The sequence below is a fragment of the Chiroxiphia lanceolata genome, chromosome 9 (genome assembly GCF_009829145.1).
Source record: "Chiroxiphia lanceolata isolate bChiLan1 chromosome 9, bChiLan1.pri, whole genome shotgun sequence".
Taxonomy (NCBI): Eukaryota; Metazoa; Chordata; class Aves; order Passeriformes; family Pipridae; genus Chiroxiphia; species Chiroxiphia lanceolata.
In genome coordinates this window covers 13,304,351-13,318,378 of record NC_045645.1, presented here as the reverse complement: position 1 = coordinate 13,318,378, position 14,028 = coordinate 13,304,351, and the positions used below count along the sequence as shown (strand labels likewise).

At 47.7% G+C, this 14,028-nt stretch overlaps 1 protein-coding gene across 1 annotated transcript; it reads right to left on the bottom strand.

Annotated features, from left to right (window-relative positions):
• Positions 1–433: 433 nt before the first annotated feature.
• Positions 434–13,276, bottom strand: IL12RB2 (interleukin 12 receptor subunit beta 2). The gene is made up of 16 exons (XM_032696691.1): positions 13,217–13,276; positions 11,857–12,180; positions 11,299–11,413; positions 10,908–11,083; positions 10,570–10,709; positions 9,719–9,863; positions 7,805–7,887; positions 5,300–5,516; positions 4,489–4,689; positions 3,336–3,437; positions 3,102–3,257; positions 2,507–2,644; positions 1,727–1,814; positions 993–1,092; positions 549–726; positions 434–459 (listed from the first exon to the last, which is right to left on the bottom strand). Exons 1-16 carry the CDS (start codon positions 13,272–13,274, stop codon positions 434–436), a joined length of 2,247 nt encoding a protein of 748 aa, XP_032552582.1. The 5' UTR covers positions 13,275–13,276.
• Positions 13,277–14,028: the final 752 nt, after the last annotated feature.

Here is a 14,028-nt window from a genome sequence, read left to right as displayed (position 1 = left end):
CTGTGCCTTTGGTTCCACCTGAGTGCTGTGGGTGAAGAGATGCCACGTTGAACAGCGAGGTGTGACTTGGAAAGGTTTGTGGGTCGGGGTCTGTGTCACCTACAGGTGTCAGGTACAAGTGACTGGTCTGTCTGTCCACACTGAAATGCTCCATAAAGTGCAAAACACCAGGCCAGGCTCCCATCACCCACCCCCCACCTACCTTGTGAAGGAGCTACAGTTGAGCTTCACTCTGTCCAGAGTGAGATTCCCTTCACAGCAGAGGGTGGGTGCCAAAAAGGTGGTTGGGAAGATGGACAGCAGGTGGCACTCGAGCTCGGGGTGGTCCATGGGAATGTCTGCGGGCAGGGGCAGGTCTGTGGGGCTGGGGCTGGTGATGTACTCGGGCAGGTCCGTGGGGTGGTCCCTGGTGGTGTCTGGAGGTGGGGGCAGGTCAGTGGGGCCGGGGTTGGTGATGTACTCGGGCACAGGCTGCAGGTGCTCCATCGCTTCCACCACCAGCCTCTGGTACAGCTCAGGGAGCTGCTGCTCCTCCCCCGGTTCCGAACTTGAGCTCTCCTGTGCCCAGTCCCCATGCCTCCTGCTGCCAGCGCTGCCCACCAGCAGTTTGTCCCCAGGGGCCGGGGGATCAGGCTGCATGAAAGCTTCCTCCACGGGGGTTGGTTCAGGCTCTTCAAAGCCGACGGTGCTGGGCGGGAACAGGATAGAGGATGAGCTCAGCTCTGCCTGTGGAGGGACATGGAATTAATTCTGTGGTGAATATCCTGAGACATCCCTCCCCACAGCAGCTCATCCTGCTAAAAACAAAGATCTCTGCATTCTTCTTGCATCTGATTTGCTCAGCACTTCCTCTGGTCTAGCACGAGCATGGGGATTATCCTCTGCCAGAGATTTCTGGATTTGCTGCTTGAGGAGATTACTGGCTTGCATGGCTCCAGTCGCTGGTTTTTTTGAAGGTTGTGGGATTAGAATGCAAAACCCCTGTAATTTACCTTGGTAGCCATGAAGCTCTTGGCCCACGTGGCGTTAGCTGGGTCGGGAATGGCTTTGTTCTGCCACTGTGGCAGGAGCACGGAGAGGAGCGAGTGGAACCTGCAGGGGGGAGAAATGCAATTAAAGGGATGAACAGGGATACCTGCAGCACCCATGTGCTCCTTGGGGTGGGATTAACCCAGGAGCTTGGTGTGATCATGGATCTGCCCCCAACTGGGTGGGGTTAATTCTCAAGGCTTGTACCCCTTCGGTTTGGTTTTGATGGAAGCAGACCTTAAGATCTGGGTTAAAAATTCACAATATCTGTGAACTACTGCCATATTTTAACCTCAGCGGGTGTTTTTATTATAATTCATGTGCTCTGAAACCTGCATTCCAAACAACCCTCACTGTTTCCCAGGTGTCCTGAGAGGACATGACCATCCCATAGGACGAATGAGAATGGTATTAAATTAAAAGAGGATCAATTTAGATTTGTTATTAGGAAGAAGATGATTACAATGCACTGGCACAGGTTGCCCAGAGGAGCTGTGGCTGCCCCATCCCAGGAGGTGTCCAAGGCCAGGTTAGATGGGCTTGGAGCAACCTGGTTGAGTAGAAGTTGTCCCTGCCTATGGCAGGGGATGGAACAAGATGAGCTTTAAGATCCCTTCCAACCCAAACCAGTCTGGGATTTAATCCCTTCTAATAACTATTCCAGTTTTATTGTAACATAACAAATGGATCCACTCACACTTTTCTTGCTGGAGGCACAAAACAAGCACAGGCTGAGAAGATGAAGAAGCTGCAGGTGAGCACCGGAGTCACCCAGCCCCTGGCACCTGAAATACAGAGCACCCTTCATTCAGCTTCATCAAAAAGAATTAAAAAATTTAAATACACTAGTTCAACTTGGTTAACAAGAAGTCATGGCCTGACTGGTGTTTGCACTCACAAAACATACCAGCATGGTTTTTTTTCTTTAGTGCCCTTGCACTGTCTGCTTAAAATGTAATTGTCCCAAATCCAGATTTTATAACAGCAAGCCTTTTTCTTTTAAGGTGCCCTGTTTTCTTTAATTTCCTTTCCTGGTCACTGCACTGGATTTGTCCCCCAGTCTATGGGAGAAGTCTGCCTCCAGAGCAGCCCTGCTCCCACAATGTGGAGAGGGATTTCCCCATCCCTGCAAGTGTCCAAGGCTAGGTTAGAGGGGGCTTGGAGCAACCTGGAAGGTGTCTCTGCCCATGGCAGGGGGTGGCAAGGAATGGACTTTAAGGTCCCTCCCAACCCAGACTGTTCTGTGATTCTGTGAATAAACCACCCTACTGCCCTTCGACTCCAGAAAATATCTTGGCACAGAACTGGGAGCTTGAAGGCAAAGAAAGAGATGCTACATCTTAAAATTAGCTGAAATTAGAAATATTCAGCATTTGAAGAATATAAAGAGGTCTCCTGGAGATCTTTGGTAATTAAAGAGGAGCAAGAAAAGCATTACCAGGACCCTCCTGGCCCCACCCCGGCACAGTGTCATTACTTTCCAGGCGGAGCCGGTCGCTGTTGCCCGGCGGCCCCTCCCCGGCCACAGTGGACCCTGTCACCCACAGGTCGTAGAGCTCCCCTGGCTGCAGGTCCGGGATGTACAGGGACCCCGGGGCCGTCCCATTGGGAATGGCTGCGGGGAAAAGGGGGAAAAGGACATGAAGCACCTGCACCAGGGTTTTACTGTGTTCAGCTGGAATGAAGTTCTGAATGAAGTCAAGGAAAAACGAGGAAGAAGAAGAAGAGGAGGAGGAGGAGGATGAAGAAGAAGAGGAAAGAGCAAGAAGAAGAGGTGGAGGAAGAAGAAGAGCAAGAAATGGAGGAAGAAGAGGAAAAAGAAGCAGAAGAAGAAAAAGAGGACGAAAAAGAAGAGGAAGAAGATAACTAAAATGAGGAAGATGAACAAGAGGAGGAAGAGGAGGAATAAGGTGAGGATGAGGAAGAGGAATAATAAGAGGAGGAAGAGGAAGAAGAAGAAACAGGAAGAAATCTGATAGTTCCACACCCAGAGGAGCTTGGAATGATCTCACTAGAAACCTTCAGTAATTAAATGGGAGCAGGAGAAGCATTTCCAGCTCCCAGACACCCACCATAGACCTGAGGGTCTCCCTGGCTGTCCGTCCTCTGCAGGTACACGTGGTACCCTGTGATGCAGCCCCTCTGCTGGGGAACAGGGATTTCCTCCCATGACACCAAGACGCCGGTGGCCGAAGGGATTGTGAACATCTGGGGCCCAGCTGATGGGGCTGCAAGACATAGGACTGGCTTTGAAAGCTGAGCTTAAGGAGCTTGAAAACATCTGGAAGATCATTACTGTGATTTACCTTGTGCTGTGGAGTATCCTCTGACTGACACTGCCTGTCCAGCTCTGTCCTGGTAGAGAGCAAACACACGGATCTGGTAGCACATGTTATCTTTGATGTGCTCTAGATAAAGGAATTAAAAGTGGATAGTTACTTTTTAAAGTATTTGCACTCCTGGCCCAAGTGTCTGCATCAGCTGCTTAGATCTGAGGTGGATCCTCTGATTATTTATAGGTCTTTCATTAAGAAGGGAAAGAAACATTCTCTGTGATCTAGGCAGAGCCTTACTGGGCATTAAACTGAAAATTAGTGGCTTCTCACTACCAGAGGGAAGGATTAGACTGGAGATTAGGGAGAATCTCTCTCCTGTGAAGGTGATGAGGCCCTGGCACACGTTGCCCAGAGAAGCTGTGGCTGCCCCATCCCTGGAAGTGTCCAAGGCCAGGTTGGACAGGGCTTGGAGCAACCTGGTCTAGTGGAAGGTGTCCCTGCCCATGGCGGAGGGTGGAATGAGATGGGCTTTAAGGTTCCTTGCAACCCAAACCAGTCTGGGTTTCTATGGAATATGCTGCTTTTTCCAGCTTATTTGGAGCAGGGATATGAGAGGATAGAGACACAGCACCAGGACAGAGGATAGGGAAGACTAACGAGGGTTCTCACAATCACCCCTGTTGTAACTTCATGGCTATCACTGTGCAGAGCACTGACACGTCGTGCTGCTTGGGGTTAGTAACCAAAATTAGTAGAAAGGAAATAGCATTTTCTTAGGCCTTTGATCTCTGGTACCTCTATCTGGCTTGTTTCATATTGGAGAGATTGGTTTTTCAGAGACATTTTACTTTCAGATACAAAGTTCAGCTGAGAGCAGTTGCAGAGCTCAGCCCAGGGCAGCCACCAGTTGTTTTCTCTCCTATACAAAAAGCTTTAAATGCCATAATTTCTTATGCTGAATTAGTAATAATGATAGAATCACAGACTCTTTGGTTTGGAAGGGACCTTAAAGCTCATGTCATTCCACCCCCCGCCACGGGCAGGGACACCTTCCACTAGAACAGGTTGCTCCAAGCCCTGTCCAACCTGGTCTTGGGGGCAAAATTCCAATCTGACTTGTTCCTTAAAATATTTCAAAAATAAACTGGTACTTTGGTTGTATCCAACCTTGGGGTATATTTACCTGCTATCACTGTGGACAGGTTGGACACGGGAAGCTTTGCCCAGGTGTGATGGGGCTCCAGGTGTGGGTTCCTCCCTGTCTCTGCCCACTCCACCACGTACCCACCGACGGGCACAGCAGATCTGAGGGGTGGTTTCCAGCTGACCAGGATGCTGCTGTTCCCCATGGCCATGGCAGAGACTTGCTGAGGAGGTGGCAGATCTTAAAACACCAAACAAAAAGACACTGTCAGCACAAGCTTGCTGTAACCTCAAGTGGAGCCATTAAGTTTGAAATATGTGTTTTATTGTGTCTTATCCAGTCTGGCAGCATGTGGAGCATAAAAATAAACTATAATTGAAAGAAAAGATAATTATGGGAGAGTAAGTTTATGCTGATAGGAACAGTCACATTCTTTTCTTGTCTCGTGATTTAGCAGATTGGATTGAACACCCATAGTACTGCTTGGTTGTGCCATCCCCAAACCCTGAGAAGATGATGTCACAGCACATCCCCAAATCCCACTGCTATGTTGGAGCCATAAGGCAGGATGTGGAGCTGCTGGAGCAAGTCCAGAGGAGGCCACAGAGATGCTCTTAGTGCTGGAGCTCCTCTGCTCTGGAGCCAGGCTGGGAGAGCTGGGAGTGTTTGCCTGGATAAGAGAAGGCTCCAGGGAGACCTCAGGGAAAACTGGATCTGTAGATGCCCAAAGATCCGTTGAGGTGGACCTTGATGGGCATGAGATGGTGCGACCAGAACAGATCCACAGTGTGTGGCACAACACAGAGCACTGGTGTTTTTCCCAGTGATCCAGACTCAGCAGAAGCCTTACCCTGGATACCCAGGTTGGTCAGGATGGATGCAGGGGGGGACCTGCCCCGAGAGTTCTGAGCAGTGACTGTGATCCTGTAGTCCACCCTTGGTGTGACTTTGGAGTAGCTGGTGTGAGTGGTTTGGTGGGATTCTGTGGGGGGGTTCTGATGGTCCAGGGCTTCAAAGGTCACTCTGTACCCCAGGATTCTTCCTCCTGCCTCTGACTTGCTCAGAGCCTGTGAGGAAAGTGCATTTGTTACTGTCATCTTCTGGAAAAAGTGCTGTCAGCTGGGAAAGCTGGAGAGGGGCTTTGGATAATAGCCTGGAGGGACAGGACAAGGGGGAATGGCTTCCCACTGCCAGAGGGCAGGGATAGATGGGATTATCAGAAGGAATTCTTCCCAGTGAGGGTGGTGAGGGGCTGGGATTGAATTCCCAGAGAAGCTGTGGCTGCCCCATCCCTGGAAGTGTTCAAGGCCAGGTGGACGAGGCTTGAAGCAATCTGGTCTAGTGGAAGGTGTCCCTGCCCATGGCAGGGGTGGGACTGGGTGATCTTTAAGCTTCCTCTCAACCCAAACCATTCCATGATTAATTTTTCCCGTTTAATTCCAGTTTAGTGAAGCACTTTTCCTGCGAGCTGCTGATTTTCCCAGCAGCAGCAGAGCTGGAGACAGTGAAACACTCATCTCTCTCCTGACCTGAGGCTGAATTCAAGCCAAGTTTTTCCCAAGGGTTGAAAAGAAGAGTATTAACTGCACCTGAGTTTTTTAGAACGAGCCATTTTTTATTTAGGGGAAAAATATGGATATGATAAAAAACTATTTAAATTGAAACACTTATAACACATCTCTGACAGTCTGTGCTATCCCATTAACACCTCACACTGGTTTTTCCTCCCCTCTGGGTATCTGCAGTTGTACTCTCAGTTTCACAGTTTCCTGATGTTTCTATAATGTGAATTCATTTGTTTGGCTGATTTTTGTCATAACAAAACAAAGCACTTTCAAAAATAGGAATAGGTAGTGTTGCAGGTGCTTTGGCAGTGGTTCAGGACAGCCACAGCACTGGAACCACTCTGAGGAACTGCTGAAATTAAATTTGCAGCCCTTTTTTGGGTGTTTGTCTGAAAATAGGAGCACATTTCTTGGTAGGATGTTGTACTTTCAGCCTTTTGCTTTGTAGCTTTTGTGAAAACTATAGAAGCAGTTCATTGTCCTGTTTTATGAATGGTGCTGCAGGAAGTCAGTTCTGATAAAGAAAGTGCTGCAAGATAAAGGCCTTCAAGTTAAAGCCACAACGTCTGGGGTTACAGAATCACATGAGAGTTTCTGCTTTCGCTTTTAGCCTGGTGCTTGTTGGTGTGGGGGGAAGATACCCCAGCTTTCTTCACTCTTTGTCCAGCTTCAGATCTGCAGCTTTAGTATTAGAAACCCTTGTTTGTGTGGCTCTACACCTGTGGAGAAAACCCCTCTTCCTGCTGTACAACAACATCTCCGACCCCATCCCTCCACACAGCAGTGACCCCACGGGACCCCTTCCACTGCCTAAACTATATCCAGCTCTTAGATTTTGGGGAGTTCAGTCATTTTAAGGGGTTGTTATAAAAAATTGCCCTTTCAGCCTCCTCCATTTTTCACTGCTCCGCTCTTCTTTTAGGGACATGAGTCAGTGGTGGCCCGGGCAGTGGTGGAGGGACAATTGGATTCAGTGGTCTGAGAGGGCTTTTCCATCTAAATGATTCTGTGATTAATGTAAGCAAAGCAGAGCTGAAATAGCTCTGAAGGCAGCAGACACCCGAGGTGAGTCCATATGGAGAACATGAGCCATGGTGTCCTCCTGCCCCCCTGAGCTCCTGTCCTGGCCACATATGGCAACCATGGAAAACAACAACAAGATGGAGAATGAGGAGAGGGAGATATTCATTAGAAAACAAGTTAGGAAGTCTATAACGTTGTCCATTATTCATCTGGAGAAGAGAAGGCTCCAGGGACAACCTAGAGCCCCTTCCAGTGCCTAAAGGGGGAGCCTAAAGAGAGCTGAAAAGGGACTTTGGACCAGGGCCTGCAGGGACAGGACAAGGGGGAATGGCTTCCCACTGCCAGAGGGCAGGCTTAGGTGGGATATTGGGAAGAAATCCTTCCCTGTGAGGCCCTGGTGAGGCCCTGGCACAGGTTGCCCAGAGAAGCTGTGGCTGCCCCATCCCTGGAAGTGTCCAAGGCCAGGTTGGATGGGGCTTGGAGCAACCTGGGCTAGTGGAAGATGTCCCTGTCCATGGCAAGGGGTGGGAACGAGATGGTTGGATGTCCGAGATCCTGTTCAATCCAAATCATCCTGACATTCTAAGAAACCGTAGGTAGAAAAGTGTTGCTGAATCTCCTCCCAGGGGAGGTGAGCCTTGGTCCGTGTCCCTGGCCCTGGTCTTGTGCTCTCACAGGGTTCAGTCCTTTCCCAAAACCACATAAACTGGTTTCCCCTCTAACCTTGTTGTTTATTGCTGCCTCTGCTTAGGTTTCACTTAACTTACCTTCCAAAAGAGTGAGATGTTCTGCTGCTGAGAGCCCAGGTCCTGCTCCTGCCGGTACCAGACATCGGGGATCCCGGTCGGCTCTGGGGTGGAAGGAAAAGGTGAGCAGCATGAATGACCGTGGTTTGAACCAAACAAACAAGACAATGAGTAGGTAAAGCGGGTAAAAATCCTGAGAAAATGAAAATTTCAGTTTTAAAATGTCCCTGAAATGATGCAATATGTGATAGTCCATGTTTGCTCTTGAGTTCAGTTCATTGAGGATGGGGATCGTGAGGAAAACAAGTCATAAACCAGGGAGGGAGTTTTGCTCTTCTGATGACTTTATTCTGCCCTTGATAACTGGAATGGCTTCCAAGGAAACGCACACATCAAGTGGACAGTGTTATCTCTTGTCTTTGCAAAACCTGAGGCTTATTAAGGTCCTTGGGGTTGGCTAAATGAATCCTAGAACAACAGGATGATAGGATTTGTGGGATCTGTAGGATTTTGCTGTGTGGCTCTAGGCAATAATTGTCTTTAACTGCTGGGTAGGACATTGTTGGAGGTACCTTAAATTCCCCATTCTTTCCACAATTTTTAGTCACAGACTGACTGGAAACTCATGATATTCTGAATAAACCTCGCAAAATAACACAAAAGCTAAGTTCTGGCTGGTGAATGAGCTCCAAAAATTCAGAACCAGAGATACACGTGCCAAGAAAGCTGATGTGACAGAGCTTGGTTCCTCAGGGTCCCTGACCAACATAAACTCATCAAATTCAAATATTAATTGCTGTTAACAGTCAGAGCAGGAGGCAGCTGATGGAGAACCCAGCAAGGACAGGGCTGCCTGCTCTTTGCTGTATTCAATGACACAAAACCCCTCCATGTCAGTGATGTTTGGAGCAGTTTGTCCTGTATTAGCTGCAAATAGTGACTGGAACAGAAACAAGAAGCAGGAGCAACAGCAGAAATAAAACCAGAGCTCACCGGCTGTGAGTGAGGGAGGAAGGGGTGAGCTCCCTCAGAAGGGAGCAGAAAAAGTAGGATATGGGATTGCATCTGCTGGCCTCCAGACTGGATCTGAAAGTTCATGAATCACGTGAATTAGCTGGAAAGAAAAAGATATGCTCACTAATGAACAGGGCTTGCATAAGGCAGCTTTCGTGGCAGGTCACGCTAAAAGGAACAGGAAAAGGAATATCCCGTCGAAAAGGTGTAATTCTGGATTTGCAACAAGTCAATTCACACGTAAAATTTCAGTTCCTTCAACAAAGAGTAAACATGATGTACCAGAGCTTCTCGTCTGCAACCTCCCCTTGCAGTCACCTCATCTGGTGACACAAAGTGTTCCTTGATCAGCTAAAAACATTCTCATTCTCATTGTGCAGCAGGGCTGGGGAGAGGGGTGATGACCACAAACGTCAGGGTGCAACAAGAAGTGGAGAAAACTGTTGAGAGGAAGGTGGGGGAGGGAAGGAAAAGTTCACATCTCCTGCATCAATCAATGCTTCTTACAGAAACTGGTGCTCTTGCAGTGGTAAAGGGGGTGAGTAATAACGGCCCAAGCCTGGAGGGCTCGTAGTAATTCACAAAAAAGAGCAACCAAAGCCAAGTAGGAGATCAGAGAATCACAGAATCGTTTGGCCTGGAAAAGACCTTAAAGATCATTTTATTCCAAACCCTTTATCCTTCAGCTCTTCTCAGTGAACTCTTGAAATTCTTGTTTTGCAAGAAACTCAAACAGCTTCATCTTTCTTCATTAAAAAAGCAATTCTTTTACAGGAGCTACTTCTGTCTTGGCTCCTGGTCTGGATCCACAGAGTTTCCACAAACGAACCAGCAGCAGTTTGACTTCATTAGCTGAAGTTACCCATTGAATGCAACTGTTAGGTACAGGTTTAGTGCAGGTTTAGTGTTGGTTTGTGTTACCTGCTTCTGGAGTCCGGGCTTCGTTCATTTTCCAGTCGCTCCACAGCCCTCGCTCGGGGTGAATTTTACAGCTGACCTGGAACTCATAGGCTGTGTCAGGCTCCAGCCCATGAAGGTGGTATTGTTCACTGCTGAAGATTTCAACCTTTAATGGAGATGAAGAACATGTAATATTAAACTCACGAGGAGACAAAGGTTGAAGGCGGTGGCAGCTGAATCACAGGTGTCTGTGTGAAGCTTTAAAAAACAACAGGGAAACCCCGATTTGAGGTGGCTCTAATAACTCAAAGAATGATGCAATGAATCATCAGGCTCGCAGGGCTTCATCTGAAAAACCCCTCATTTAATTATGTGACAATAGCAAAATCTCTGTTTGTGTGATTTGACTCAACTTCCAGCAATAGGTTTCTTTTGCCACTTAAAATAAGAGCAAAGACTTTGTAGAATCCCAGGATCCCAGACTGGTTTGGGTTGAGAGGGAGCTTAAAACCCAGTCCCACCCCCTGCCATGGGCAGGGACACCTTCCACTAGACCAGGTTGCTCCAAGCCCCGTCCAACCTGGCCTTGGACACTTCCAGGGATGGGGCAGCCACAGCTTCTCTGGGCAACCTGTGCCAGGGCCTCACCACCCCCACAGCCAACAATTCCTTCCCAATATCCCACCTAAGCCTGCCCTCTGGCAGTGGGAAGCCATTCTCCCTTGTCCTGTCCCTGCAGGCCCTGGTCCAAAGTCCCTTTCCAGTTCTCTTTAGGCTCCCCCTTTAGGCACTGGGAGGAGCTCTAAGGTCTCTCCCTAAGGCCTTCTCTTCTCCAGCAAGTCCGTAACTTCCTTTATCCCAAAGATGATTACCGTGCTCCAGGAGTGCCTGGTGAGGGGACGGTATCTCAGCCTGCAGTGCTGTGCTTGTGCTTCATTGTGCCAAAAAAGAGTGCAGTTGGTCGCAGAAGAACTGTCAAATTCCACTAAAAAGTCAGGAGGATGTGGCTTCACTGGCAGCAAAACAGAAAGAAGCAGAGGGTGCTCAGAAACACAACACGACTCGGAATGGGGGTTGGATGGAAAACAGAGTTATTAGTTTAGGCTGGATGGATGATCTTCCCAAGAGGTTTAAAAAAGAAGGTGCTCAGAATGTCTCCGATCTTCCCAAAGGGCTAGGGCTGACTGAGAGGTGGAAGGTCCTGCTTTACCTATGTCTATTAATGTGAAGGTGAATGGCTGTGAAGAAGCACTTCCCAACTTATTGGAGGCAGAAACCACAACGGTGTAATTGGAGTCAAAATTCAACTTTCTCAGAGCCAGCAAGCCAAATGTCTTATTCAGACTTTCTTCTGAAAAGCACAAGTCATGTGTCCCATTTGAGAGCCTGGAACAGAAGGAAGATGTTTGGTTATTGCTCTTCTGTAGACCTGGGTGTGTGGGGACATAGATCCCATTCCAAAGGGGTGTCTTGGCATTCCCTCTTTACCTTCTGAACCCAACTGGGGCCAACCTGCTGTGGTGCATGAGCAGAAAAGGGGTTTGAACTGCTCCAAGATATAATTAGAGGTGTTGAAGCACCTATATCCCCACATTACTCACTGTATCACATACGTGGTGTCAAGGTATGTGAGCCTTCCCTTATCCCAGGTGCAGACGGGGTGGCTGTCTGTTCCGATCTGGATACATGACACATTTCCTGGCTCATCTGGAGGATCTTAAACAGATATTTCTTAGCATCTTAGATTTTAAACAGATGTAGTCTTAATATCACAGACTGGTTTGGGTTGGACCTCTAAAAGGCATTCAGTCCAACCCCCTGCCATGGGCAGGGACATCTTCACCCAGCCCAGGTTGCTCAGAGCTCTGTCCAGCCTGGCTTTCAATATTTCTTCCTTAAAGATGTTACAAGACATTTTAAGAAATGCTTGGGAGACAGGATGTTATTTGCTCTGAGCGGGCAGTTTGATTTAGCATCTCTCCCTTCAGGAATAACAGAGTTGCACAGTTCTAGCCAGGAATATTTTAAATACAAAGAGGTCCTCTAAGACAACACCTGTCCTGGACAAGGGCACTCACTGCCAGTTTCTACCGTGTGGCTCAGAGGTGCCACAGGAAAGGTTTGAGAACCAGGAATAATTAATAATCAATGCTGCTTACTTCCACACTTGATATCGATTCCACAAATGAGTTTTTTCCTTCCTCCACAAACCATTTTGCATGTAAAGGTGTGTCTGCCATAGGTATTGACTGGAAATGTTTTGCTTACTGAATGGCCAGAATTTTTAACTTGTTCAGAGTTGTTAAGGAAAATCCCTATCCTGCACTTAGGTGTCTGCAAGTCTCCCAGGTAGCAGGACAGGGTGACGTTGGTCCCAGGCTGGATGGCACTGGCAGTGTTGGCTGTCATTCTCCCTTTGTCACAGATTTCCTCAGTGCCATGGGGAGCTTTGCTGGAAGTCATGATCCCTTTCCTGCAGGCTTCTGCAACAGAATCGGAAAACAAAAGTTTCACAGGAACCCATCCCTTGTCTTCCACAACATATTTTGCTCAAGGAAGAGTTTCCCCAAATGTCTTATCCAAGAATTCCTGCCTCTGCATGGTAACCTGTGGGATGTTGCTGTGCTCAGTCTGATTAACTGGGATCAGCAACCACGGGATCACAATCAGTCACCAACGAACCAGCACGACCCCAGGGAGAATCTACCAGAACTCTTGTTTCATTTTGGGTTAAGAATATGTCTGTGTGTCAGGAAAGTTATGGCAGGTGGCACAGGAAGGATGTGAAGCTGCTGGAGCAAGTCGAGAGGGGCCATGGAGATGCTCCAAGGGCTGGAGCCCCTCTGCTCTGGAGATAGGCTGGGAGATCTGGGGGTGTTCACCTGGAGAAGAGAAGGCTCCAGGGAGACCTTAGAGCCCCTTCCAGTACCTAAAGGGGGAGCCTAAAGAGAACTGGAAAGGGACTTTGGACCAGGGCCTGCAGGGACAGGACAAGGGAGAATGGCTTCCCACTGCCAGAGGGCAGGCTTAGGTGGGATACTGAGAAGGAATTGTTGGCTGTGGGGGTGGTGAGGCCCTGGCACAGGTTGCCCAGAGAAGCTGTGGCTGCCCCATCCCTGGAAGTGTCCAAGGCCAGGTTGGACGGGGCTTGGAGCAACCTGGGATAGTGGAAGGTGTCCCTGCCCATGGCAGGGGTAGAACTGGATGATGTTTAAAGTCCCTTCCATCCCAAACCATTCCATGGTTCTGTGAAAGTGCTGGAGCACCATTTCTCCCTGTTCATGAGCTCTGCCAGTCTCAGTGGAGCTCATTGTGGAGCTGTTTTCTCATGTAACCAACAGTTCTACCTTGAAATAAACTTAATAACCTCTCTACATAACTAATTAGCAACTCTTTGCTCTCCAATAAGGAAGATGTTCACTAGCAATCCACACAGAAGCTGAAAAAAACCCACCCTACTTAGCCTGGGTCCTTCTTTTAAAGTGACCATTTTTCTGAAGGGAAAAAAATTTATCTTACCTGCTGTGAAATGCATCACCAGCCAAATTGCTGAGAGCACAATCCATGCAAATGGCATTTTGCTGCGTACAGAGAAATGAATTCGTGTTAACAGTTCTTAAAGAGTGGGGATATAATTTACAAATCTTCATGTTTTGTTACTTTACAACTTCAGAAAATCCCAAATGCTCATTTCAGGAGACCTTTCTAATGGACGCAGTGCAGGAAGTTCTGAACACAGATTATTCAAGATCAATTTACACAAATTATTCAAGCTCAACCTGAACTGAAGTCAATATTTTCAAATACTTTTTACAACAAGCATTAACAAATATTCCCTTTTTTATCCTTCGCCTGCAGAACTATAGGAGCAGTGGGAATACATTGGATACTTCAGGAGTGAATACACCAACAAGCACTTTCTGTAACCTGTAATGATTTGATGCCATACCAGAAACAAACTGGTTGAAGTAGTTTTACCCCAGTATTACTACTTTAAATCTTGGCTGATTTTCATGCCAGGGGCATTTCCATGCGCAGTATAGTCTTTGCCATGTGAATATTAATACAAAAACAACAAAGATGGTTATTTCAGGTTGTTTTTAGATAATGAAATGGATGGGTTTTAAATGATCCAATACTCAAATTGAATGTAAAATGCATAAGATTTGCCAAAATGCATATTGTGGCAATAAGCCAGGTTTTATAAATAATGATTTGAAACTAAATCCAGATGTTCCTCAGGCTGTAACTTTCAGCCTTGCTGCAGTGCCTCAGCTTCCCCAAAGCCTCTTCATGTGGTGCCTTCTGTAGATGATTAGTAACTGCCAGAA